General features: G+C 45.0%; 1 protein-coding gene across 1 annotated transcript in view; it reads right to left on the minus strand.

The window, feature by feature from the left end:
- LOC102449468 (SITS-binding protein-like) overlaps positions 1-23,281 on the minus strand; it is a 64,635-nt gene that overhangs the window by 18,948 nt on the left and 22,406 nt on the right. Inside the window, exons 3-8 of the mRNA XM_014577823.4 lie at positions 22,053-22,260; positions 21,472-21,622; positions 19,435-19,635; positions 16,268-16,536; positions 12,639-12,775; positions 506-627 (exon numbers count right to left, since the gene is read on the minus strand). Coding sequence (XP_014433309.3) covers positions 506-627; positions 12,639-12,775; positions 16,268-16,536; positions 19,435-19,635; positions 21,472-21,622; positions 22,053-22,260 — 1,088 coding nt within the window. The remainder of the gene's footprint in view (positions 1-505; positions 628-12,638; positions 12,776-16,267; positions 16,537-19,434; positions 19,636-21,471; positions 21,623-22,052; positions 22,261-23,281) is intronic.

Genomic DNA, 23,281 nt, shown 5'->3' on the forward strand with positions numbered 1-23,281 from the left:
CCTCATCCCTGGCTCCACCCCAGAACCAGCCCAGGACCTCACTGCCTCATGCACCCCAACTCCCTGGCCCAGCCCAGTAAAGGAGAGTAGGTTGGGGAAGTGCAAGCAACAGAGGGAAAGGGAATGGAGTGAGTGGAGGCGGGGCAGGGGCAGTGTGGTTTAGTGAGATTAGGAGGTTGGAGACTGTAGGCCTGAGTGTGCCAGGGAGCACTTGTTGAAGTAGTATGGAGAGCAGTGGTGGGCAACCTGTGGGATGCCTGCAGCTACTCAGGGTAAGCCGCTGGCAGACTGCCAGATAGGCTGTTAACATTGTGTTCACACGTAGAGCCGCCTGCAGCTCCCATTGGTCACGGTTCGCCATTCCCAGCCAATGGGAGCTGCAGGTAGCCATACCTGTGGACGCAACATAAATAGCCTGTCTGACTGCCCACCAGTGGCTTACCCTGACTAGCCATGTGCAGCCCAAGGCCGAAGGGTGCCCACCGCCGAGGTAGGGAGTACATACCCAGTCATCACAGCAGACCCATGGCGGTGTGCTGAAGGACATCACTGGAAGAAATGTCACAATCTGTAGCCAGCGTATATACAGCTCCTCTTCAGTCACAAACTCATTTGCCAGGGTCCCTCCTGTGCAGGACATGTGCAGTTTGTGAAAAGGCAAATGTATGCAGTCATCTATAATGATACTAGAAGACTTACCCTGCATTGTTCAAGTCCTTCAGGGCAGGGGGCTGGCAGTGTGGGGGGTGCAGGAGTCAGGGCAGGGGCCGAGATCTCAGGGCAGAGGGATGAAGGCAGGGAGCTAAGAAGTCTGGGGGGGGGAAGACTCACCGGAAATGCCTGTGGTGGCAAGAATGGTGCTGTGACTGCTGCCCCCCGCCCAGGGCTGGCCTTACCATGAGGCAAACTGAGGCAGCCGCCTCAGGTGCCAGACTGTGGGGGGGCACCACTAGGACCCAGAGTGCAGAAAATTGTGTCTGCTGCTGGTGCATATTTAGGTAGCAGAGCAGTACCATGAAAGGAGTAAAACAGGAAGAAGGCAGAATTGAGACTTTTCAAAGTTTTGGCCCAAGCGAGGGGGTGTCATTTGAGCTCCCTGCTCAGGTGCCAAATGCTGTGGGCCAGCCCTGCCCCCACCTCCTTTCGGGGAGGAGGGAACCAGTTCCTCCAGGGGAAAGAACTGGGGCTGCAATGCCTGACCCCAGGGCATTTTGGGGGGGTGCTGCCTGGTCATGGCCCCCACCAGTGCTCCTCTAGAGTAACAGGGCTGCTGGCTGGTGGGCCCTGCCACCAATCTGGAACTGTGGCTGCGGCCCAGGGGTAAGGGTTTTGGGACGGGGGGCACTGACCTGGGCCAGTGGCTGGCAGCATGTAGAGCCCTGGGCCCAGCTGGTCACTCTCTTTGCCTCCTTGTGACCACTCTGCAATATAGCTATCCCCTGCACCCAGTGCCCCCGGTGGACACTCTACAGTATAACTGTCCCTCCTATCAGCCCCCTCCCTTTCTGTGGTATGGAAAAATTTCCTCTTCAAGGCACAGTCTGTTTTACTCTGACCTTGCTTTAAGCTAGGATCAGAGGAAGCCACATACCCAATTTGGTGGTCCTAATCTCTTACCATTTCGGAGGCAATCTTGAACAGACAGACTCACAGACGGACAGACTCACAGACAAACTTTCTAAAATATACACATATAGATGCTCTAACTCCGGGATCTGTGCTGCTGCATGGTGCCAGATACAAAGCCCTAGAAACCTAGCAGTCTGTAGTTTTACCCACATCACAGGAAGTAGCAGCTTCCCCTCCCACCCCCAGCCCACTGCCGTGTATTTCAGTCTCTTCTGGAGGGGTAAGAAGATACTTTAGTTGTCAGGCCTATTCGGTCCTTAGCCTCTCTGTCAGACTGCGAACGAGCATGCGAGTCAGGGGCCTTGTCTGTGGACATGGGTGGAAGGGCTGAAATCACTGGCTTGATACACAGAGGCTACAGAACAGCTGGCAGCTGTAACACCTTGTCACTAGTATGGAATGTGAATGATGGGCGGGGGGGAGGATTTTCAGAACTTCTGAAGTGGCTAAGTGAACTGGGATCCTAAATCCCTTTGATTTTCAGAGGCTGGAGCCACTCTTGCCTCCTGGCATTGGTGCTTGCAGCTTGGCAACCGGAGGGAGGGGACTTCCTGGATAGGGGTCCAGCCTGGGACCAGGCCTCCCAACTCTCCTCTCCAGCCATATGGGCTGAGAACGCACTGCCTACCGGGGCTTCAGGGCCAGGGCAGGCTGCAGTCACACTGCTTGCTAGTTCTCTGGAACTCTGGGGCAGGCTGCAGGCTCTACCCTGGGACAGGCAGCAAGGGCCAGTAGCCACTCTGGGGGGGCTGGCTGGGCTCTAGTGGGAATGGCAGGGGCAGGGCTGAGGGCTTGCCTCCCCGAGCCATGGGGTCACCCAGGCTTATGGCTAACTGCATCTTCACTCAGAGCTTTTTCAACATCTATGTCAGTCAGCCCTCACAGTTCCTCGCTCCCCTGGGCCCTGGCCAATTTAGCTATTGCATCAGAAGTCTATAGTGGAGATATGGCAGATTCACTACTGCTAAATTTGGACAAATGACCAGGTAGACTTTGAAGCCTCTCCCATTTCGCATCTCACTGAGGAAAAATGGGTGCGGTGGACTTCACACTCCGGTGAGGTGGGAGAGGTCACCCCTCTTCTGTGCTGTGGTTTAGCTGGTGACACTTTTCTGCCGGTCTGGGTTAGAAACAGGGCAGGATCAGATCATCAGGGGGTGTGCACCTTTATCAAAGTTATATAGAACCACGTTGCTTTATAAAGGCTAACGACCAGGCCTGTGCACTTGCAGTAGGGAAAAAAAAGGTGTGTGTTTTGTTGTTGTTGTTGTTGTATTTTACAAAAACCTAGATTTGTATAGAAAACTGATGATAGAATTTTGGTAAGCAGAACTGACTGAATTCTTTCAAAAAAAAATCAGACAATAAGTGTTTTGTCAAAAATATTTGCTTGTATTATGGCGGGATAAATAGTTTTGATTAAGTTTTTCATTTTCCAAAAAGAAATTGAGGGGATTTTTTTCTTTTTTTTTTCTTTTCTCTCTCTCCTTTTAATTAATTAATTAAACATTTTCAGAATTTTTGGTTTTGAAATGACCAGGTAAAACCTACTTTTCCCTTTCACTTCCTGAGAGTTTTCAGATTTTTGCCAGTTGGAAAATTAATTGAAGTGTTAACACTAAAAAATAAAAATATTGTTAAACTGCAAGAAAGTGTGAGAACGTGAAAAACAAGCACCTCATTCTTCAATATTTTTGGAATTTCCTATTGGGAAAATTTCAAAAGGAGATTTTTTTTCCCCTGCAAAAAAATTTTGCAAGAAAAATCCTGGTTTTCCAGGCTTCTCTGCTTGTAAGGATAATATGTCTGAAAATGTGAGAGTTTTAAAAGAAGAGGTCATAATAACTGTAGAAGCAGGCATGTTTCGGGACACAACAGAACAGATTCTAAATTGGTACACACAGACATAGCTTTGTTGATGTCACTGCAGCAATTCTGACTTACCACCGACTTTGGATGGAAACCCACGTGGTCAAATGGAGACAAAAAGTTTTCCAGAGAGTTTAAAAATGAGGGCAACCGGTTGGTCTATAAACTGATCTATTGGTGCTGACTGAATGGGGCAGACAGGGAGTGCAGGTAAGGAGGAACTGACCATGTTACTGGTCATGTGCTGAAATAAAAACAATTGAATCCACCTCAGTCCATGTTGCTGAAGATTAATAAAGTCAAAAATGGGGAACCTACATCCAAGGGCCTCGGGGAGAGATGGCACTGGCCACCCGCCCCATGGCAAGCCGAGCGCAAGTGGAGTGCCAGCATCCTGAGTTGAGTGTGAGTCAGTGAGTGTGTCTCTTTTTCTGTGTGTCAGTGACCCCTAACCGAAAAAAGAGTCCCCACCTCTGAATTAAGTGATGCAGTGGTAACTCCAGATGGAGTATCACAGTACACAGGCTACGGAGATTAAATTACCAAAAAATATTCTAGATAAATCACCTGCCAAAAGAAGGAAAATCTTTAATTTTCTCTCTTGCCTTCTTTCTTTTCAGATTTGAATGGTTTAACAGCAATGCCAGGTCTTGTCAAAAATAAATGCAGTTCCTGCTCACCACTCCAGCAAGCTTAATATGTAAGATTTTACAAATTCCAGTGAAGACATGCCTTTCCTGTATCTGTTTTCTGCTGGTTATCAGTACACTTATGTGAACAGAAGCTATTTCCTTTCTCATCAGCCTCCTCATTCTCTCACATTCATTCAATCACAATCCAGAGCCTACAAAATTACTGTACAACACTGGGAAAGTCATTTTGACATCACAAGACCCTAAACTGAAGAGTGAATGAATGATTCATGCAGTAGTAGGGAAACGATTGTCATAAAACAAAGAATCTTTGTTTTGTTTTGTCAGAATCCTGGTAATCACCACTGAGAAAGGTATTATGGAGAGATGCATATCAACAACAAGCCAGAATGCAATTGGACAGGAAATATACTCCACTTTCTAATGTTATCAGGAGATGAAATTCATCCTTTAGAAAGAATCTGCACTGAAGATTTCAATGGGATTTAAATAACATACAAACTTTGTGCAGCTAATCCTGTGCGCTGAGGATGAATTTTACCTGGAGTAATATGAAATATGTATGTAATCAGGTTAGTCAAAAACTTGGGAAATAGATGGTTTTGGGATAGGACAATTTTGATTTCTAAGTCACCAGTTTGAATCCAGTCCTAATTATTACTGGAGACAGGCATAGAGCAAGGCTTTATTTGTGCAGGGGCTTAACCCTGGCTGGTACTTCTTCTCATGCTAGGGCACCGTCCCACGGCCTCTTCCATCAGTGGCATTTAATAAGGTGCACAGTTCTACACCTTCACTCACATCATGGCCTCATCTGTACCATTAGTGCGAGGTTGCCCTGTCTGGGTGATGCCATTTTGTTCTATAAAATGGCATCCTCCACGCGGCATGACCTTGTATGCATGGCGGGCACCATTTTGTTACACTTAAGCCCTGGCACTTCTTCCTTTTCAAATTAAACACTGCTCAGGAGACCTTGGGCCAGATCCTCCAGTAACTGAGATCCGTATAGCTCCACTGACATCAGTGGAATTCCTGGGTCTCATGCAGGAGCAGATTAAGCAGCCTGGATTGCTCACCCTGCTGTCACAGGAGGGTGGCAACCTAGAGGTCCATGCGTTGTGCCCAGATTTATGCCAATATACCACAACATTTAAATTCTTAAACTTCAGAGGGGTAGCCGAGTTAGTCTGTAACTGGAAAAACTTAAACAACAAATAGTCTAGTAGCACTTTAAAGACTAACAAAACATATAGATGGTAGCATGAGCTTTCGTGGGCACAACCCACTTCTTCAGATGAATTCTTAAATTCTTAGTTTTTCCTGAAGTTATTTCAAACAAATCCATTAGAAAACATCTTAACCAAACATAGAGAGCTTTGACCCCTAGACACCGCACTGTAAAGTTTCCTGCAAAGAGCAGCACCACTAGGATTAACAGCGCTTGTGGCTAGGGAAGAGGCTGGGTTCAGACCAGGTCTGAAATATGTTCCTGATCTTCGTGGCTTTCTTGCTCCTGCCTTAAATAGCTTGGGGGTAATACTCAGGGTCTCCCGCCTCCAGTGGAAAGTGGTGGTGGGGGCACAGTATCACAAAGTAATTTATAAGAAACACGTGGGATAAATGGAAGCAGATTCTGAGTCCCCTCTGAAACACTAGACAGTCACTTGGGGGTTCAAAAAGAAAGAGAATGGCGCTGTGTTTGATTTAAAAAGCCAACTGCAGGCCTTACAAATCCTGCTCCCCTTCTAACAGAGAGAGGCTTTCAGAAACCGACTGTTTTGTATCGCTTTACAAGTAACAGCTCACTGTCTGATTAGGGAGCCAATCCACTTCTACTTCCTAAGCCTGACAACATGGAGCTTGCTACTTGTACACCTCCTGCTTCCAGCTCCCTTACTGTGCTTTTTCATTATCTATATTGGGGGAGCACTCAGAGCCCGAAACCAGGATCAGGGCCCCATTGTGCCAGATGCTGCCTGTGCACACCAGTCCCTGCCCTGAAAGAGTGCAAGCTGGAAAGATGCTGTCAGCATGTCTTTAACAATACTGAGTCTGATCACATGTGCCATAGTACAGTACAACCATTAGCACCCGCCCTGAGTGCCTCTGGGGTTTTATTTCTCTGTTATAGTCTCTTGTTCTTTACCGTGGGGATAGGCTGGTAGAACTTGATGAAGATAGAAAAACTCTATGCTGTGATACTGACCAACATGTCTAAAACCCAACATTCGCTCCAGGAGGACATAGGCACGGTCTTCAAGTACTTAACAGGCTGCCATAAAAAAAAGATGGAGAGACATTGCTCTTTCTTGCCACAGAAGGCAGGAGAAGAGGCAATGAGTCCAAATGACAGCACAGCAGATGGAGATTAAATCTCATCAGAAACTTCCTAACTGCCTGAACAGGAGGGCAGTGGAACAGACGCCTGGGGAGGTTGTGGTAGATCCTTCACTGGCGGTTTTGAAGAAGAGACTCCGTAGCCACTTGTCTCAGATGGTAGAGCCATAACAGATCCTGCATCTAAGCAAGGGGTTAGAGCAGATGATCCTTGCAGCTCCTATGTACCTAGATCAGCAGCCTGGCTCTCAGAAGCGCTGGCCACCCACCGTCTCTTGTTGCCTTCACCGGGAAACTGTTGGGTGCTCAGTACTTCTGAAAATCAGGTCACTTGCCTAGGTTTTTAAATACGGCTTTAGGAGCACAGCCTTAGCTCCCCACTTGTGAACATTTTGTCCAATATCTCTGTGATATCAGATTTCAGGTTGCTGGTCACTTACCCCTCCCCATGGTTTTTGACGGGGTACGCATAGGTGACTTGTGGTAGCAACCAGGAGGTGCATCACCCCCATGTGTCCTCACCAAGATTTTAATTACTAAATAGGGTACTTCCTCGCGCTACCTCCCTGTTCCTCTGGGTGGCCCTCCCTGCACCCTCTCCCCGGCAGGCACCATGGGACCTATGTGACCCTTCATGCCCACTCCCACCCATTACCCCTGCACATCAGAATCCCCGCGAGTACAAATTCTCTCTCTAAATGTATCCATTTGTAAATCTAAAACCTGGGGGCGCTCTTTGCCAGGAATGTCATCACCCCAGACAGTTGCTCCAGGTAGGGACACTTGAGGACAGTACATCTGGATGTGACTGGACATAAAACAGTGCTGCTCTGAACCTCAAGCTGGGAAGCGGGAGGGGGGGGGGGAGGAAATGCTCAAATTGGCAGGCACTTGAAGATCCTAACGTTGACTAAGGCTGTCTCCTAATAAAAACTATATTTAAAGCAGGAGAAAGGTCTCAAACAGGAAAAAAAATGGTTTAATATGTTCTTGAAAAAGGTACCAGAACAAGCCAACAAAACACATTTTAGGCAGGGCAGGTTCCTATTTATAAGAGTGTTTTCAGTTGCTTATACCCTCGCCAAACTGAAACCATTTAGTTCCACACTAGGTATCTGTCGGATTCTGAATTTTTTTGGGGGTGGGGGGAAAGTTTCAGCAAAAATTATTCCGCTGTTTCCAAGAAGAGGATAAGGAACCACTGTGTGGATTTTGTCCATATTAATGAATTGGTTGTAGGAATGTTATTCTTAGAAGTGCTAATTTCTCCAGGCTTTGGAGCAGGAGTTTAAAATTTGGGAGGGAGTGGCCATTGTGACAGGAAAGTGCCTTTGGCTTTTTCCATGAAAAAATGCCAGATTTGGCCAAGAAAACATTGCCATTTGTACATGCTCAACAAAGACTTGCCAGAGTCTTCAAAGAATCTGTCTGTACTGAGCATGCTCCAGTCCTTCCTAGCTCTTCAGTGCCACGGGACTGTGTATGCACCATCCCAGTGATGCTGGGGTTGAACAGCTCAAGGCTGGGGCAGGACACTAGAACTGAGGCCAGGGTACTGTCTATCCTGTGCTCTCAATGCTCCCCTGCTAGCATCCAGGTTGTGAGGAGAGAGAAGAAGCTGCCTGATACAGGATGCGGGAAAGTAAGGAATATGTGGTAAGGAGGACATAGGTGGGGGCAGGGATGGGAGGGAAGAAGAGTGGGAGGTGCATAGCAGTTGAGAGGGGAAAGCCTAGCAAGTGGGGAAGGAAGGGGGTTAGTAGAAGGAGAGCCAGTAGAAGCCCATTGCAGGCCCTACACAGAAACATTTTCCCTCCCCCAGTGCTAAAATAGGCAAGTGCTTATAATAAAAAGTGAATAGCGATTCCCTCTGAGGTGCAGAGGACTCTAAGCAATTGCCTAGCTTTGCACCAGCTCTGAGAGACGACGACAGGAGCCAAGAGGTGGAGGAAGTTGGCTAGCAACAGAGGGGGGAGAAACACAGAGGCAGAAGTTCTATCACCACAGGAGTTTTGCAAAGTTACCTTCATTATGATTGTGAATTATTCAGATACAGTGGTGAGAGCACCGTAGACACGCCCAGAAAGAAATAACACGGCATTTCGTCATTGGGGCACTAGGATGCAATCTTCCATTAAACAAACAAGCACATTCTATTTTTTCCAGAGCACCCCAGTCTCATTCAACACACAAGATGGGCCTATTCCCGGCATGAATTGGGATTGTGCAGTGAAGTGTTCCTGCTTCTGCCACAGAGTTCCTGTGTGCTGCTGGGCAAGTCCCTTAAACCAGAGCTTTTACTGCACTAATGGCCACTAATTATGGGTTTCTTGTTTTCTGGGTGCCCAACTTGGAACCCTGGGGTCTGCTCGGTGGAAATGCTAAGTGCTCATAACTACCACTGATATCAATGCCAGACTTCATGTATTGTGCTACATAATGCAAAAGGTCAGTGAAAATTCACCTACTAACAGCCAGATTTTTAAAGGTATATAAGAGTCTACAGATACTGACAGGTGTCTAATAGGATTTTCATAGACTTTTTGAAAATCCCACTAGACACATATATGAAGCATTAGGCACTTATATAGCTTTAAGTCTCAGGGTCCTAATATCTCATATCAGGCACCCAAAATTAGTGGACATTTTTTACTGTAATTTCTCAGTTCCCGCTCTATAAATAGAGATACTACTAACAGTGCACCTCACAAGGAGTTATGAAAATTAATGAATGAATGTTTAATGACAACCATAGAAAAAACATGAGGAAATTAATTGTTCTGTCTTTCAGGCAAGGTTTGAATAGTATTAATTAAAGAAGGCCTATGGCCATACACTGAGGCTACACTACAGCGCTACTTCAGGATACTGTAGGTAAACCTCATTCCACGAGGAGTAAGGGACATTTCAGAATAGTGGGTTATTTCAAAATTTGTTGCTGTGTAGACAGCATCAAATTACAAAATAAGCTATTTCGAAATTGACTCGAAATGAGCTACGCAATTTGTATAGCTCAAATTTCATAGCTTATTTTTAGCTATGGGTGCAGTGTAGATGCACCCTGAATGATGAGAATAAAACAAAATTCCAGCCCCTACTAAATGAGGGAAGGATCCTGTGCAAAAAAGCAGCATATGATCATATACTTAAAGATTGTATAATGGATATGCACCTGGGGGCCAAATGAAAGTTGCACAGGAAGCCTAAATGCTGGTATTTTCTAGGTTGTAAATGCATAATGTTGTTTTGACACTGACTTTTTTTTTTAATGCAATGCAGTATTTCATATACACAGTTAAAGAAAAAAGAGAGAATCTCACCATTATTAAGATAAACTCCTTTTAAGGGTGTGTATAGACAGGCCAGTAATATGCTTCTGGGTTTGGCTCTGCTAATGATGGCTTTAAATGCAAAAAATGAGCCATATAAAACAATATTAAATTAGACCTGAGAGAAACTAAGTGCTGCTCTGGCCCTGCACTGCCCGAGGGAGCTTTAGCCAAGCACATTATAAGCAGGAGGCCAGAAATGTCAAAGAAAGTGTAAACAACCTGTGCAGATGTGGTACTAAAGACAACCTTCCCCTCACTCTGTTCCAGGGGTGTTTTTTCCTGCATCCTGCATTCAGGGGTGTGAATGTTTTCAATGAACCTTCCTGCAAGAGTGAGGTGGTCAAAAGGGGGAGGTTCTGAGGTAAACAGACACAAGTGGACACAATGTCATATTAAATACATGGCTCTTAGTAACCTAACATCCAGTTTCAACTTCACCAAGAGAAGGAAAGACACAGTCTTTATGGGCCCACGTCTATCCCCTTCTATCAGTATCCTCATCAGTTTGCACCTCTAGATTAACTGTGGCCCTAGAAGGCATGCATCAACAGTCCCCCTCAGTTCTCCATGTGGGGTGAACAGGTTTTCCCTTAGAGGGCACGAGACAATAGTTATACCCATTTTGTCCACTGGCATAAGCCAGGTTCCACCAAGACAGCATGAGGCACCATTCCACCAGGCTGGCTCAAGCTGATGAAGATGGTTCTGTCGAAATGATACTACACCGATCCATAGTTGTGTGTCTGGAATGTGCACAATTCCTCCCAAAGGTCACGGAGCTGCCCAACAGCTCTGGCTTATTTCTTAACAATGGTTTCTCTATGCAAAGGTCCTCTAGAAATGATCCAGAATGACATCAGCTGGATCGTTTGGTAGGCTGCAAAGGAGGAAGAGGAAGTATCTTCCCTGAGGAGACCTCATTATTATAACAAACTGTTCTGTAGCTTTGTACTTGGACTACTGAGGCCACAGCTCATCTGCAGGGAAAGTGTTGAGCAAGGCCTTCACTCTGGGGTAACCTGCAGCAGTGCAAACAATGCTGCCATCAGGTAAGCAGGTTTTGCAGTGATGGCAGAACTTGCACTGGTGATAACTGTTCAGCATGAAAACACTGGCTGGTCCAAGGGCAGGAAAAAGCAAGTGAAAAATAATCCGAGGGGGTGGGAAGAAATGTTCCCTCTAATCTTTTCCATCCACATGCAGATTTTTTCACCCATGTGTGGAATAAATTTTATATGCACAAAAGGATGTTAGAAGTGCACCACCAGAAGAAACAAAGAACCTAGCTGTGGACACAATACTGATCAGCTGGGCAGCATTTGAATCTCTCCTGAGTGACCACACAAGCATACACCATACCGGGAACACTGGTTGGGAGCAGCCAATTGTGAGGTCATAGTCTATGGGAGCTTGGCACCAAATTACTAATGGGAGCAGAGCCTTAAGCTTAGATAACGGCATCCATGGATTGTACAGCTGGTCTCCATTAGGCCTTTCATAAGGGATCCTCCTCCTCAGACCTCACTTATATGTGCCAGACTAAAGCTACATATAAAATTCAGCTACACATTTTAAAGTGGCAGCAAAAATTTGAAGAAACCACCACTGGTCTCACCCTCCAAGCGGGGAGATGGCATGGAGCAAGTGGTGGCAAAAGTGTAACTACCAGGTAGGAATGTGGCCCATAGCACTCTAAAGCCACATCTACACTCTGCAGAAGATTGACACAATCAATCTTCTGGAGTTTGATTTAGCAAGTCTAGTTAAGACTTGCTAAATCAAACTCAGAGTGCACCTCCACCAGCACATGGTACTCCTGCTCAGCCTCAGTGTGACCTCTTGGTTCAGCAGGCCTTCCCCCTCAAGAAACCTGCAAGAAACCTCTGCATAGGCACAATCTTGGCTCTTGCACCTCAGATCCAGGAAACTCTAGCAACAATAGCATTACCGAGTAACTCTAGTGAGAGGCAGACTGGGTAAGCGTATGCTCCACCCTGAGAAAAGGACATGGAAGTTGCTGCTGTCCATGCTTCCCTATTGCTCCTGGAAGTATCATTCCTGCCTGAGACACATGGACTAGATCCTCAGCTGATTTAAGTTAGATTTCAGAGGAACAGTGCTAATTTACAGCAGGTGAGGTTCTGGTCCAATTCTCCAGGAGTTGGTACTCAGTTCCTAGTGCTGCCCCCATGCCAGGAGTGAGGAACCTTGTTTTGCTTGGGGGCCACTGACCCACAAAAAGATTGTCGGAGGCCACATACAAGTGAGAAGAAGAAAAAAATGACTCACCTCACTCACACTCAACTTGGGGTGCCAGCCATGAGCCGCATTTTCTCCAACCCTGAGCTACACCAGATGGCCAGTGCACAGTCTCACCCAGAGACAAAAGCAGATACACTCTATGCCAGTTTATACCAATTTGCATGCAGCCCTCAGGCTCCTGGCATATTTTCAATGGACACAGTTAAGGTGCTCTTGGTGCAAGATAAAGGAGGTCTTTGAAATCTAATCCCAGGGAAGCCAGAAGCATATGACTATTTCCTGTTTCATTTTATTAAAGTGTTTCTTGAAATTCCCTGGTTAATTCCCTGTTAATATAGTAAATCAGACAAACTTGATGTGGCATAAAATAGGATACCAAATAAACCCCCCTGAGGCGGTGTCTAAATATAGCTTACTCTGGTTTTTAGCAGCTTGCTGATGGAGCTAGCAGATTGCATGCATTCTTCCTTCTGTAGCAGTAGGCAACGCTTTAAACTTTACAATACTCATGCAGAATGGTCTAGCATATGAACAGAATATAAAAATATATTACCTACTGCATCCGGAATGAAAAAGTTGTAGCCAAGAAGACTGTAGTGAAGCACAGATGGTATAATTCCCTTCAAACCAGCATAGCTCCAGTCCGACTGGAGAGGAGTCATTTGAATGAAGAGTGGCAGATGATTAGATCTAGGAGCAACAAGGGCAAATGAACAGCAAAACCAGACACACGTGTGCAACGTTTAGTAAGCCAGACTGCCTCAGCTCTTTTGAAAAGCATTACCTGCCTCACCCTGTGCAGAGACATCTGAGGGCGTGTGTACGCTGGACCTACAACATAGTGTGTATGACTATACTACGGGATAAGGTTGAATTAAGCTACGCAACTTCAACTACATTAATTGCATAGTTGAAATTGAAGTACCTTAACTCAACTGTCGGCGCTGTTCACACTGCAAGAAGTCGAAGGGAGAACACTCTCCTTTACACTTCCCTTACTCCTCATGGAAACAGGACTAACAGCATCAACCGGAGCATCCCTCTCAGTTCGAATCAGTTGTCTTCACTAGACCCACTAATTCGAACCCTGGAAGATCAACGGTAGCACCTTTGATCTTCTCGGTAGTGTAGATATACCCAGTCTGAACACCTAGATAGAACTTGGGGTAGTTAGCTCATCCTGCCCCCTGTGCATGACAGATACGGATGTTTGTGTTTATCCAAGCTGGAAATGACACCTCCTGTGCCAGTGTAGACGTACTCCGAATGCTCATCCCTACTAGAATAAGACACCATTTCCTTACATTTTTCAACACCAATGTCATCTATTATAATTTCCACCCTCATAACTCCTCGCAATTTTTTATAGTGACTTTTTTATATGCTCTGGAACATGACTAGCAACAAATGGCACACCCTTAAACAAAACACCCATATATTATCTGAAAAGTCACAAACTTAGAGCTTGGCAGGTTCTTTGTCTAACTCAGAATATTCTTTCTACAACGTGTTTGGCCCCAATTTCTTAAAGTTTTAGTCATATAGAGTTCACACTGCACAGCTTTATTTACAGTACATGAATTGGTGCATATTCTTAATTGGTTTCACTTTCAGTTTCCATGTCTAGCGTTAGATCAGTCTGTATGTTGAGCTAAATGTTCAATAATTACTTTTTCCATAAAATTAAAATTTCACTTGTCATAATATACTAGCACAACTTTTTTCCTTGGTAATTGGACCACGAGAGTAAAATGACTTGTTTCTCTAATTATTGAATTTTTCTTTCAGACACTGAGTCTTTGTGGTCATTTGAGAAATCTCTCCAGATACAGCCTACACTCTCTGGATGTAATTTTATAGCATTTACAGCAAACATTTTTCTGTAATGTCATGGATAGATAGATTTTCAGTCTTCATACAATCAGTGTTTAACTATTTCAAAAGATATTATAATTATATTACATTATACTGGTTTCTAAAGCAAATTGTAATGGTTATCTGTCTTTACAACAGAATATGGAACAAATTTTACTTTTCTATATCCTTTACTTACCTACTTACCATATTTAATGTAAGAACACTTCATTTTACTCCAGTGTCTAGGTAAAAAGGTCATAGTTCTGTCATTAATGATTAGCTATATTAATTAGTCTGAAACAGTAAATTCTACAGATACTATTAACAAAGAGACCAGAATTATAGAAAATTTCACCAAAATAGACACTCTTGACTTTAACTATCTGACATACTGTAACTTTGAAAAAATATTGTTTCATTGCTTTCATGGCATATTTGACCAAATGCTGGGCAATTCGTTGGCTAATGTACTTGACCACATCTAATGAGGAAAGATTTTTATTTTGATATCCTTCACTTCTAGTTTTGTCTCTAACATCACGACACTGAACTACTTGCTTATATTGTGTTGGATCACTATGAGCCAAAATCTACATTTCACTCAATTCATGATTGGCCCAATAAGATGTCTAAAACTTGGGTCATCTTCTCCACAAGAGTTTGCCTCATTTAGTCTTTTTTACTCGAGATTCAAGTCGTTTGGTTACCAAGAATCACATGATTCCTCAAATTCAAGTTTGAGCTTTAACCATCAAGTCAGTCACTTACAAGTTAACTAATATTTATTGCCCTTGACCATAAATTTTTAAAAAATGAATGTCATATTTTCCTAGGTTTCAGTAATTCTAAAATCACAGAAATACAGGGCTGGAATAGGTCATCTAGTCCTTCCCTCTGTGCTAAGGCAACATTAAGTAAACCTAGAACATCCCTGACAAAGTTTATCCATTCTTTAAAACTTCAATGACAAGGATTCTACAAACATCTTGGTAACCTGTTCCAGTGCTTACCTACTCTTAGGCTATGTCTACACTGCAGGCTTTTTGTGCAAGAACTGTCTTGCGCAAGAGTTTCTGCACAAAAATTATTGCACAAGAGTGCATCCACACTGTCATGTGCCTTTGCGCAAGAGTGTGGACGCGCTCTTGCGCAAGAAAGCTCTGACGGCCATTTTAGCCATTGGGGTTTCTTGCACAAGAAACCCCTGTTGCCTGTCCACTCTGCCTTCTTGCGCAAGAGCTCTTGCGCAAGAGGGCTTATTCCTCATGGGGAGAGGAATAACTCTTGCACAAGAAGCCTTCTTTTCTGATGCTTTATTGTAAATTTACTTGCGCAAGAACGCAACTGCAGTGTAGACTAGCCTTACCGTTACAAAGGTTTTCCTAATATCAGTATACATCACCTATGCCAAATCCTGTCAGACATTTGCATTACTGTTTGTCCTGATATGTAGAGAAACATCACAGCTGGCATTTTAGTTGCTTTCCCTGAGAAATTTAGAAATATCTGTTTAACTGGACAGTCAAAAGAAAATGTACAGTCTTTTCTTTTTTAAAAAAATGAATCTTGGCCTTTGTGTCCAATTTTCTGTAAAATCCTCATAAGGAGTTTGAAAATGTAGATATCCACAGATGGTTCCTGAGAAGAGTAGGGTGGAGATGGATACAAAATTTGTATCCGCATAGGCTTCTGACAGAGAGAGCCCGGCCTGCAGCTGTGAGGAACCATGACACAGACCCTCCACCTCTCCGGGGCAGGGAGGGGGGAGGGAGAGGTATGAGAGCAGCCCCCTGCTATATCCCTATCCCACCCAGGCTACCCACCTGGGCAAGGGCAAACACAGGATCTGCAGCACCAGGCAGGCTCCCCACAGGTGCCCATGCAGCTCTCCCTAACTGGTGGTGGGAGGGGTATCTTGGAGCCTCAGCCTGGCTGCCCAGTATAGAACCCTGCAAATCTGTGGATACGGATACCTCCTACAGAACAAAGGTAGACGCACCCTCTACTTGTTTGCATGGCAGAATGGGCAGCTGCCATTAGATAGCCTGTTTTTTTCCCCGTGTATGATACACCAACCACTGTTCCCCTCCAGGGAAGCCAATTGCATATGAGGGGCATGAAGATGAGTTAGTCTGTGTACTTTAAATTATGCCCAGGCAGAATCTCTGGTTCCATGATGCCCAGCCAAGTTCCCATGACAGTTCCCCCTCTTCTTTGGCTGTTTGGACCCTAGTGCAGCATCCTGCTTGCAGTGAAACAGGACCAATAGGAGGCTTTAGATGTCTGTTTTCATTTTACTCTGTGAGCACCTTTCCTGAGACTCACCTTGTGCCAGCACTGATTATTGTCGAATTTCCCAGCGTAGCTGCCATTAGTGCAAAAATGCTGATGTATTTATCCCCTTCCAAGTCGCTGGGCGGCTGGATTGCCTGCTCCGTAAAGGTGTTTCCTTCTGCACCTTCAAACGTTATGTACTGTGCTCCCAGTCTCTGCCACAAGAGGCTCACCCTATCCAGGTACCAGCTTCTTGCAGCATCATTGGTCACATTCAGCTGAACGGAAAACTGCCCTTTCCACTTGATAAGCAGAGGAGTCTGTGATACAGCAAGGGTATTACAAGCCTGGGGTTGAATCATTATACACTTACTAATTCCAGAGCATCTGCAATTACACTAGCTACAATGGAACTGTGAAAGCGCTCAGTCCTTGTACAGTAGGACAAACTCATCCGTAGGTGAGGTTAGAAAGATGTTCTTCCCCATGCTAAAATACGCCATGCTATTATTCTACATTGCCTTTCATTTAGATAGCACTGAGCTTTCATTTTCTTCTGAAGACAATGGATTAGGGCATTGTTAGAAATAGGATTCTGGTTGAATACTGGTTGGGCATCCCTTAAAGCCATGATGTCCAACACACCAGACACTGGCCACATGTGGCTATTTGGCTGGTTGAGTGTGGCTAATTTGCTATAGCTGTAGCCACCATAGTGGCTACTGCTTCAGAACTGGTTGGACACCCTGGCCCTAAAGTGCTGTGGGGAAAGCATGACTTGGTGACACAAGAGAACAAACAGAGCTGTGTTGCTGGTGAAAGCATCTGAAATCATGAGGATGAACTGGCTTTGGATCAATCCCTATGTGCCTACACTTCTCTCCAGTCCAGGCTATTGGCAGCAAACCTGAAAACTCCTATAATTGAACAATTAAACTCACAATAAACATGTTTTTAAAATTATGAAACACTAGATTTATCTGGTGTTGTTCGTGTCCTTAACTCAATTAACTTCTGATTTTTGGAAAATAAAATTAAAATGTCCATGCTTCATTTAAATTATTACTCTGGGGTGGGGCTGGGGACGAGGGGTTCAGTAGGCAGGCTGCCCTGGGGAGAGAGGACTACTCTAGCCCTCCTTCATTGCAGCAGCTTGGGGACAGGTGAGAAGTGCCTCTCCATGGCCACTACAGCTCCAATGGGAACAGCTGGGGGAGAGGTGCATGTCCCCCAGCTGGGGCAGGTCAAGGTTCAACTGTCCCTCTGTGCTCCCCATCCAGAGTGAGGAATTCAGGAAACTGTGCACTTTCCCCTCATTCCCTGAGGAAGGGGACCAGCCAGTAATTTTCTTATACCAATCAGAGGACAGGAGGAGAACTTCAGCCTCCCCCCCTTCCTACCTCTCTAAAGTGTACTTGGGGGGTGGGAGGCTCAGGGCTGGGGCAGTCCCAGCCGGAGATGGGGGCGAGCCACTAGCCAGCCCCTTTTACCTGTCTAGTGATTTTGTTTCTTTACTGAATGGTTTTATGAGAAGCAATCCCATTCTAGGGGCCTCCCATTGACCTGACACAACCAAACCTTGACCTTGCTTTAAGTTATGATAGGAGGAAGCTGCCTACCAAATTTGGTGGGCCTAGGTCTTACCATTTAGGAGAAATTCTTGAATAGTCAGTCAGACAGACAGACTCTCTAAAATATATAGCAGATGTTCAATGAAAAGAGCATTGCAAAATATTTTTCATATTTAACTTTTTTTTAAATGTTAAGATAGCCCTCTCTCTCTCTGACCAAAAAATAATCTGCATTGCTCCTGTAGGTAATGGTTCATTATTGTAGAGTTTGGAAACCGAGTTGCAGTGGTGCTGGAACAATTTTCAGGGTGGAGGAGCTGAGTTATGCCCCGCCCCCCTTACACCTCATCATGCCCCTCCAATGGCTGCTAACTCCCCTACTGGACCAACTAGATACCATTCGCTTCAATAGCCTCTGGTCCATCTAGTCCTGGAGAGTTGGCAACCATAGACCCTTGTCGCCCAGGCTGGGGCCACAGCAGAGGGCAGCTGCTAAATCCCAGGCTAAGGCCAGGTACAGAGCCCTGGGATAGTGGTAGGACCCTGGGTGGCACCAGAGCCTCTAGGACTGGTGGCCTGGGCCTTACAGTCAGCAGGCTGCAGAGCCTAAAGGGGCAGGGCTGGCAGATGACAGGACCTTGACAGCCTGCAAAGCCTGTAAGGGCATGGACAACAGCACCATGGGGGATGGTGAAGCCAGTGGGGCTGGCAGGACCCAATGGGGGCTGCTGGGAGGCTGGGACCTGGAGCTGACAAAGCTGTTGGTGGTTTGGAAGGAGGGGTGGCCCCGGGCGTGGGGCTGCAGGGTGCAAAATATGGGGGTGCTGCGTACCCCCTGTACCCTACTTCCCATCCTTATGCTGCATGTGTAATCTGAGAGCGTGGACTTTTGTCCCGATCTACTGACTGGTCCTTGTAAGAGGCCAGAGATTGCTCAGTTGCCAGCTTCAGGCCTTCCTCCATGAAATAAAGTGGAAGAGGCTCAAGCTTTTATCACTCATGGCCCAGGAGAGGTTGGCTACAAATAGCCTTGTTTGTAGAGGCTGGGTACTGAGTTATGGGGACTGCTTATTTATCATACAGTTGCTCATGAACGCTCTTCTAATTTAGAACTGAAAGAGGAAAAGGGGGGAGGAGTTTATAGGCTTCTCTCAGGAAAGAGGGAAAGATACAGATAAAACTAATTGGCCCCCAAATTGACCTGTCACTTTTAAATCCACTTACAATGCACATTTAAAAATATTTCATAACTTACTCAATGTAGTAACATATCTCAGTGGCACAAGAGTACTGCTATGAAATCGAGCCCCTATCAGAAGAGATTTCACTTTTTAATATAACACACACACAAAAATCTGTCTCCTCAGGAGTTATTTTTGTTAATATACAACTTAAGTGGGTAATATTTTTTAGTGACACATTCTATTAACTGATCCATTATATTGATTTACTCATATTACATTTTACAGTTCTGAGATTGGATCACCAATATCTAAGCACCGCTTAGTCTAGTCTACTGCATTGATTGTATATTACTGCCTGAAGAGTGTTTAACAAGCCAAGCATTTCTTACATCTATTGGCTAATTCAGAGTTCAGATGGTCTAGATTTATGTGATTGGATCAGAAAAGCAATATAGGTTTGTACCGCATGGCTGTCGAATTTTGACTGGAGGCTCAGCCAGTAATTTTCTTTGCCCTCTTGCAGAGACATCAGAAATAGCTGGGAGTTAATGCTTGTATAGGGAGACAGAGTTATGGAAAACTTCAGAGATGTAATTAATGAGAGGTCTCTGGTGTGTCTCAGAGCACGCATCTTCCTGCTAGCCATGGGCAAGTGCATCTGGTCCTGGAGGGAAGGAAGAATAAAGTGCACTCTTTGTCAATAATTTGAACATAAGTCATCAGTGTAACTTGCAACCGATGGCCAAAGAATTCAAGTAGCACGTACAGGTTGAACCTCTCTAGTCTGGCACACTCTGGTCAGGCAACATCTGTGGTCCAGCATGATTTTAGGTAGCCGGATGTCCATTTATCATGGGTGTGGCCAAGTTTCACATGGTCCCATAAAGTTTGTTTACAGCCACCAGTCCTGGCTCTCAGTGCTCTGTGCTATTATTTATCTCTAATTTACCCCTAAATGTCTTCTAACAGCCCAGTAAGCAGTGGAAGTGCTGGTAATGCTGCTGGACAATACTGACTTCCCATAATCTGGCAAATTCTCTGGTTCAGCACCAGTCAGAACTTGAGGGTGCCGAACTAGAGAGGTTCAACCTGTAGAAGCTCCAGCTGACACTGGGGATCCCATTGTGCTGAGCCCTGCATGTACAGTGAATGAGAGACAAACACTGCTCGGAATACCTTACACGCTATATGGACAAGATAGAAAAAATAAGGGACTGATTTTACAGTTTGGGAACAGAAGTAAAGACGGATGAAGAGGCAGATTCTCAAAAGAGCTGAGCTCTCACTTAAATCACCTAAATAATGACTGAGAACTGCATTTTTGACAGGCATTCAGACACCTCAAATGAGAGCTGAGCTCTTGAAATTCTGGCCATAAAAATCTTGCCCAAGGTCACACGGGGAGTCTGTGGCAGAGTTGAGACCTGAACCCAGCTCTCCCAAAGCCCAGTTTAGTAGCTGAACCACAAGAACATCCTTCCTCTCAAATGAAATAGCCTTCGTTATCCCATAAAAAACAATAACCACAACCCACAAACAATTCAGGAGCTCATTATGGGTAAGCCTATACTGCAACCAGAGGTGTGATTACAGCTTGGATAGGCATCCCTGCTTGTACATACTGGCCTACATACTGGCATGAGTCCACCCAGAACACGGGGTAAGTCCTTGTGTTCCTACTTGCTGTGCTGCTGAATCTTAACTACTGCTTTTAGGCCATTGACTGCAGTGTACACGTACCCTAAATGAAAAGCAACTATTATTATTCTTAAGATTAGATTTATACATAAAAGTATATACAACACTTAACCCACTCTTTAACGTGATCATTACGTGACATGCAAATTACCAGAACCAAAAATGATAAAAAGTTTGAAAACCTCAAAATATTTTTCATTTTTCAGGTTTCAATTTTTTTGTTTATTCTTTGTTTTTTAATTGTCTCCTTTCCCCTTTTTGCTCTCTTCCCCCCATCATTTTGTCACTAAAAAAGCAGGTGGTGGAAAGAAGGGGAGGGAGGGAGAAGCCAAAACTGAAAGTCTGTCATTTTCATTTTTTTCCCCATAGAAAATCCATGAGGTTTCTTGTTTTTGTACAAATTGATTTTCCAATTTAAAAAATTATTTGAAAGCTTTTATCCAGCTCTATTGTATGCCATAGAGATGGGACAGCCAGCCACAAGAGAACATCCAAACCATATCAAATCCTCTCCCATTCTCCTGCATGCAACCTTTTCAAGGGTTTATAAGTTTCATTGCGTTCAACCATCAATCAAACCATGCGCTGGTCACCACTTCTTACCTTTAGGGGTGGGACCTTTTGGGGGTGGAAGAGGTAGCCCTCTCTGCCCTATCTCCTAAAGTAGATCTCTGGAGGCATCAGGTTTCTATATCAAAAATGGCCCATTTCCTGCTCCAGAGCAGCAAATCCCCCTTTACCTTTATGCTGGACTTTCCTAAGCAGCTCCCCAGTTTGCCCACCCCGGCATGAATACACATACCTCACCGGAAAGTAACATTGTGGAATGTTCGCTGAGTGCAATTAGTCCATCCCCGAGATTATGTCTTTTCAGCCTGTTGTAGAAAGACCTTAATCCTCGCTCAGTTTTAGCAGCAGAATCCGCTGCTTTGAAATGCCTCCAGACTGGAAACCTGCATCGGGGGAGATTTAAAAAAAAAAGGAGGCTTACTTGATCATACCAGATATTTATTACGTCTAGTCTCTCCCAGCTGGGCACTATAGTGTATAGTCTAAATCCAACTGGAGCATCAGGTGAGTAGTGAATGCAGAAAGAAGGGGAATAGTCAACCCTGGTGAACAGGACTTTTGCATCCTAGCTTTTGAACCAATTGATTAATGGAGATGTTATTGAACGTCAGTAGAAATGGAAATGTTTTCATTACGTCTCTTGCTTAGCATTCACCGGGGGAACAGGGGGGCGATGGGATTGGATGGCACAAGGTAATGGGATCCAAAGTTTTTGTTACTGGTGGAAACCCACTCCAGTTTGATAGGGACCAAGGGTCGCTGCCATTGGATTGGCGTTTGGTGCCCTCTGGAACGGGAAGATTTTTCTCTTACCCTAGTATGTCAGTGTTTGGCAGCCTCCTCTCCTGCTCTGAGAGCTGGCTCCCCACTTCTTGGTGGGCAGACGTGAGGTTTGGACTGATGCACACCATGTACTGTAGGGGGACCATATCTATACTGGAAGGGCTCTCAAGACAGAAGTGCTTGTTGCTCTCCACTGAGAGGGAGATGGGGATGTCTGGTGCAACTGTCACTGTCACCCCTTTGGAGACAAGAGGAAGCATTAAAGTCAGGGAACATCCCCATCTCAGATACCCTCCCTCCCCTCCTCCCCTCTGACACCCAAACACCCCAATTCTCCCCTCATGAACCCTCGGTTCTCTTCTAAAATATTCTGGAATCCCCAAGATTTGCCTCAAGTTTCCTCCTCTTTTTGCCTGTGGCTGTACAAATGAACATCCTGACAGAAATCACGGACTAAAGAGGAACTCTCCAAATTACCCCCAGGCTGGTCACCATGGTGCCTTGTACCTAGAGTGCACTGCACTCTGGATTTGCCCACAGGTCCGAAGAAGAGGAGATGGAATAAAGTACAGTCAGTTGTGAAATCAAGGTCATGGGGGCTGTATGCATTTTAAGTCACCAGCCATCTCAAGCAGACTGACCTTCCCAGCCAGTGAAGGGGAAATGAATTACTACCAGGAGAATGGCAATCACAACATGAACATCATCTTGCTAGCACTAATTAACATCTCAGAGGGGTAGCTGTTTTAGTATGCAACTTTAAAAACAACGAGCAGTCCTGTGGGACTTTAGAGTCTAACGTATTCATTAGGTCATACATTTTTGTGGGTAAAACCCACTTCATCAGATAAGTTGGAATACAAATTACAGAATCCAGGGCATATATATCAGCAAAAGAAGTTACCTGTCAACTGTAGGGCCAGTATTAATAAAGCTAATTAAGTCAGGCTGGATGTGTCTCATTCATAGCATGTAATGTGGAAACATGAATATCAAAAGGCGGGGAAGTTGCCTTTGTAGAACATAAATTAATTCCTCTAGCACTGATTAGTTTTTCCTGTACCCAAAGATGCCCATTAATGGAGAGCACCAAGAGCCAGCCATCACTGTCTTGTCCACAACTGCAGTTACTGGCCTCGCACCACATAAGTCAGAGAGCTCCAAGTTCAAAGTGTTTTCACTTTAAATAACTTTCGTAAAACATCTCAACTTTTTTACTCTTTCAGCATGTGACAGTGTGGTTGGATGCTTAGAGGTGT

This window comes from Pelodiscus sinensis, chromosome 5 (assembly GCF_052426305.1).
Source record: "Pelodiscus sinensis isolate ZL-2025 chromosome 5, ASM5242630v1, whole genome shotgun sequence".
Classification (NCBI taxonomy): Eukaryota; Metazoa; Chordata; order Testudines; family Trionychidae; genus Pelodiscus; species Pelodiscus sinensis.